This window comes from Poromitra crassiceps (genome assembly GCF_964638095.1).
Source record: "Poromitra crassiceps genome assembly, chromosome: 10".
NCBI classification, from domain to species: domain Eukaryota; kingdom Metazoa; phylum Chordata; class Actinopteri; order Beryciformes; family Melamphaidae; genus Poromitra; species Poromitra crassiceps.
The window spans coordinates 8,154,391-8,156,890 of NC_139631.1; the positions used below are offsets into that span (position 1 = coordinate 8,154,391).

The 2,500-nt window shown below is 47.8% G+C and overlaps 1 protein-coding gene across 1 annotated transcript in view; it reads left to right on the forward strand.

Annotated features, from left to right (window-relative positions):
• The window catches only part of LOC310783821 (extracellular matrix organizing protein FRAS1-like), a gene marked incomplete at both ends in the record, with an annotated part of 130,091 nt that overhangs the window by 47,791 nt on the left and 79,800 nt on the right, over nt 1–2,500 (forward strand). The window contains one exon of the mRNA XM_083644720.1: nt 560–706. Coding sequence (XP_083500846.1) covers nt 560–706 — 147 coding nt within the window. The remainder of the gene's footprint in view (nt 1–559; nt 707–2,500) is intronic.

Here is a 2,500-nt window from a genome sequence, read left to right on the forward strand (position 1 = left end):
AATTAACGATATGATACGTTATATTATATGAGCTACGAACGTGAACACAACACCGTTTATATTATTGCATGTTTTTGTAGATTGTGTACATTGTGTAGATTACAATTATTATACTTATTATTATTTTTACTATGCTAAGGAAAGGTAGGTGACCATCATTCATTTCAATGTCCGCTCTCAATGTCCGCTCTCGAAATCGCTGTCCGTTCTCAAGAGCTATTCAGTTGGTTCATGAAATCGCTGGGCTGCGTGCCCTCCAGTGTTGCTCCTGGCCAATCCCGGCGCCACAGGGCGTGGTTATTGCTTATCCTATGTGGGGTTAGAAATCACGCGGTGGAGGTCTCTCGAGCGTGCCGTCATCGATTACCGTAATTATGGTAATGCAGCACAATAAGGTTTTACCTGCTAAACATACACTAAGCTCATTAAAGTATCTTGTATCGTTAGAATTTCATTCCTTTCTCCCTCCATCCCTGCCTCCTTCCCTGTCCCGTGTCTCCTTGTTCTCCAAACCCACACTCGTCCACTCTCACCCCTCACTCCATCTCCTGCCCCCCAGCTTGCCACCCGTCCTGTCAGAGTTGCTCCGGGCCGTCCCAGGCCGACTGCACCTCCTGCCCCCTGCTGGCCTCCCTGCACAACGGATACTGCAGGAGCAGCTGCCAGGAGGGTAGCTTCCTCAACTCACACACTGGAGACTGCCGCAGTAAGTGTGTGTGTGTGTGTGTGTGTGTGTGTGTGTGCGTGTGCGTGCGTGTGTGTTGGTGGGGGGTGTTTTGGGTCTGTGTCTGGGTGTGTGTGTGTGTGTGTGTGTGTGTGTGTGTGGGTGTGTGTGTATGGTGTCTGGTACATACTGTACATGCAGTTTGTTTGATGCTTTCATGCAATGCGGCACCATGAGTACCTTTATTTTTAGCCTGAGAGGCTCCGGTGGGAATGGAACCGTTGACCCTGCCAGTGTTAGTGCCTTGCTCCACCCGCTGGGCTTTACAGCATCACACACGCACACAGCCTCTGTTTGTGTGTGTGTGTGTTTTTGTGTGTTTTTGTGTGTGTGTGTGTGTGTGTGTGTGTGTGTGTGTGTGTGTGTGTGTGTGTGTGTGTGTGTGTGTGTCTGTGTGTGTGTGTGCACGTGCGTGTGCGTGTGTGTGGATGGGTGTTTTAGTGTGTGTTGGTAATCACCTGCATAATTCATGGCAGATGCCTTACTGTGCGTTGCTGCTGGTTGACTCTGCAGCATTGCTCTCTGCTCCTCTGCTCCTCTGGCTCTAACATGAAGTTCCTCCTGCATCTTCATGAAGAACACGTCTGCTTCTTTTCTTTCTGCAACAAGGAGGTTTGGGAACGAGCTGACCGAACACATCCCAAAGACTCGTCAAGATGCCAAACATGTCAGACTGAATGACTGGGAAATGATGATGATGATGATAGGAAAACATGCACGAAGCAGCCATTAGAAAATGGCATCTTATGTTTGAATATTTCAGTCAGCATAAGCATAATGTTTTCTGACTTTGCAACCCGATCTCCAAAAAAATTGTAAAATAGCAACGTTTGTGGACAAACGTTGGTATTTTACAATGTCGGCTAAGAAATTGTAAAATGGGAACGTATGTGTCTACAGCGGTGGGCGTGGTTTGGGCGTGTTTTACGGAGATTTTCTGTTTCTAACCCCTCCCCCTACTCTAATCCTAACCCTAAAATCTCAGAACGTTACTATTTTACAATTTTCGAGCCGAAATTGTAAAATAGCAACGTTGGTCCATATCGTTGGTATTATACAATTTTCTGTGAGACTGTGTTGGACTTTGAAGTGACGTACTGTAAGGGGAGTGGGAAAATCGGAGTTTAAAGTCCCTGGAAACCAAAATCCACAAAAACGTTCTAACTATGTTATTTAGGGTCTTATGTTAGTAATTTTGTGCCTCCGAAATTATTATACATTACTTTCAACCCAAAGCCTTAAAATCGCCACTTTTCTACAAGATTCTACAAAGTACTTCCTCATTGAAGACAGCAGTGCGCGAGGTGCTAAAACGCAGGAGCTTATGACGTCATAAGCTCTATATAACCTTTGTACATGCGCGCAATCCGCACCCACCCTCCTTTTGTCCTGTTCTTTGCCCCCAGTGACAGCGCTCCCTCGCTGTCCGTCTGCCTCCCACTCTGTGTGCGAGCGCTATGCTTCTCTCCCTCTCCCTCTCCCTCTCCCTCTCTCTCTCTCTCTCTCTCTCTCTCTCTCTCTCTCTGCCTAGTGAGAGAGAGAGAGAGAGAGAGAGAGAGAGACGGCACACAGAGTGGGAGGGAGACGGACAGCGAGGGAGCCTGTCCGTCTCCCTCCCACTCTGTGTGCCATCTCTCTCTCTCTCTCTCTCTCTCTCTCTCTCTCTGGACTAGTGAGAGAGAGAGCACAGAGAGAGACACACAGGCTGGTGAGAGAGAGGTTACTCTCTCTCACACACACAAACACACACACACACACACACACACACACAGTCAC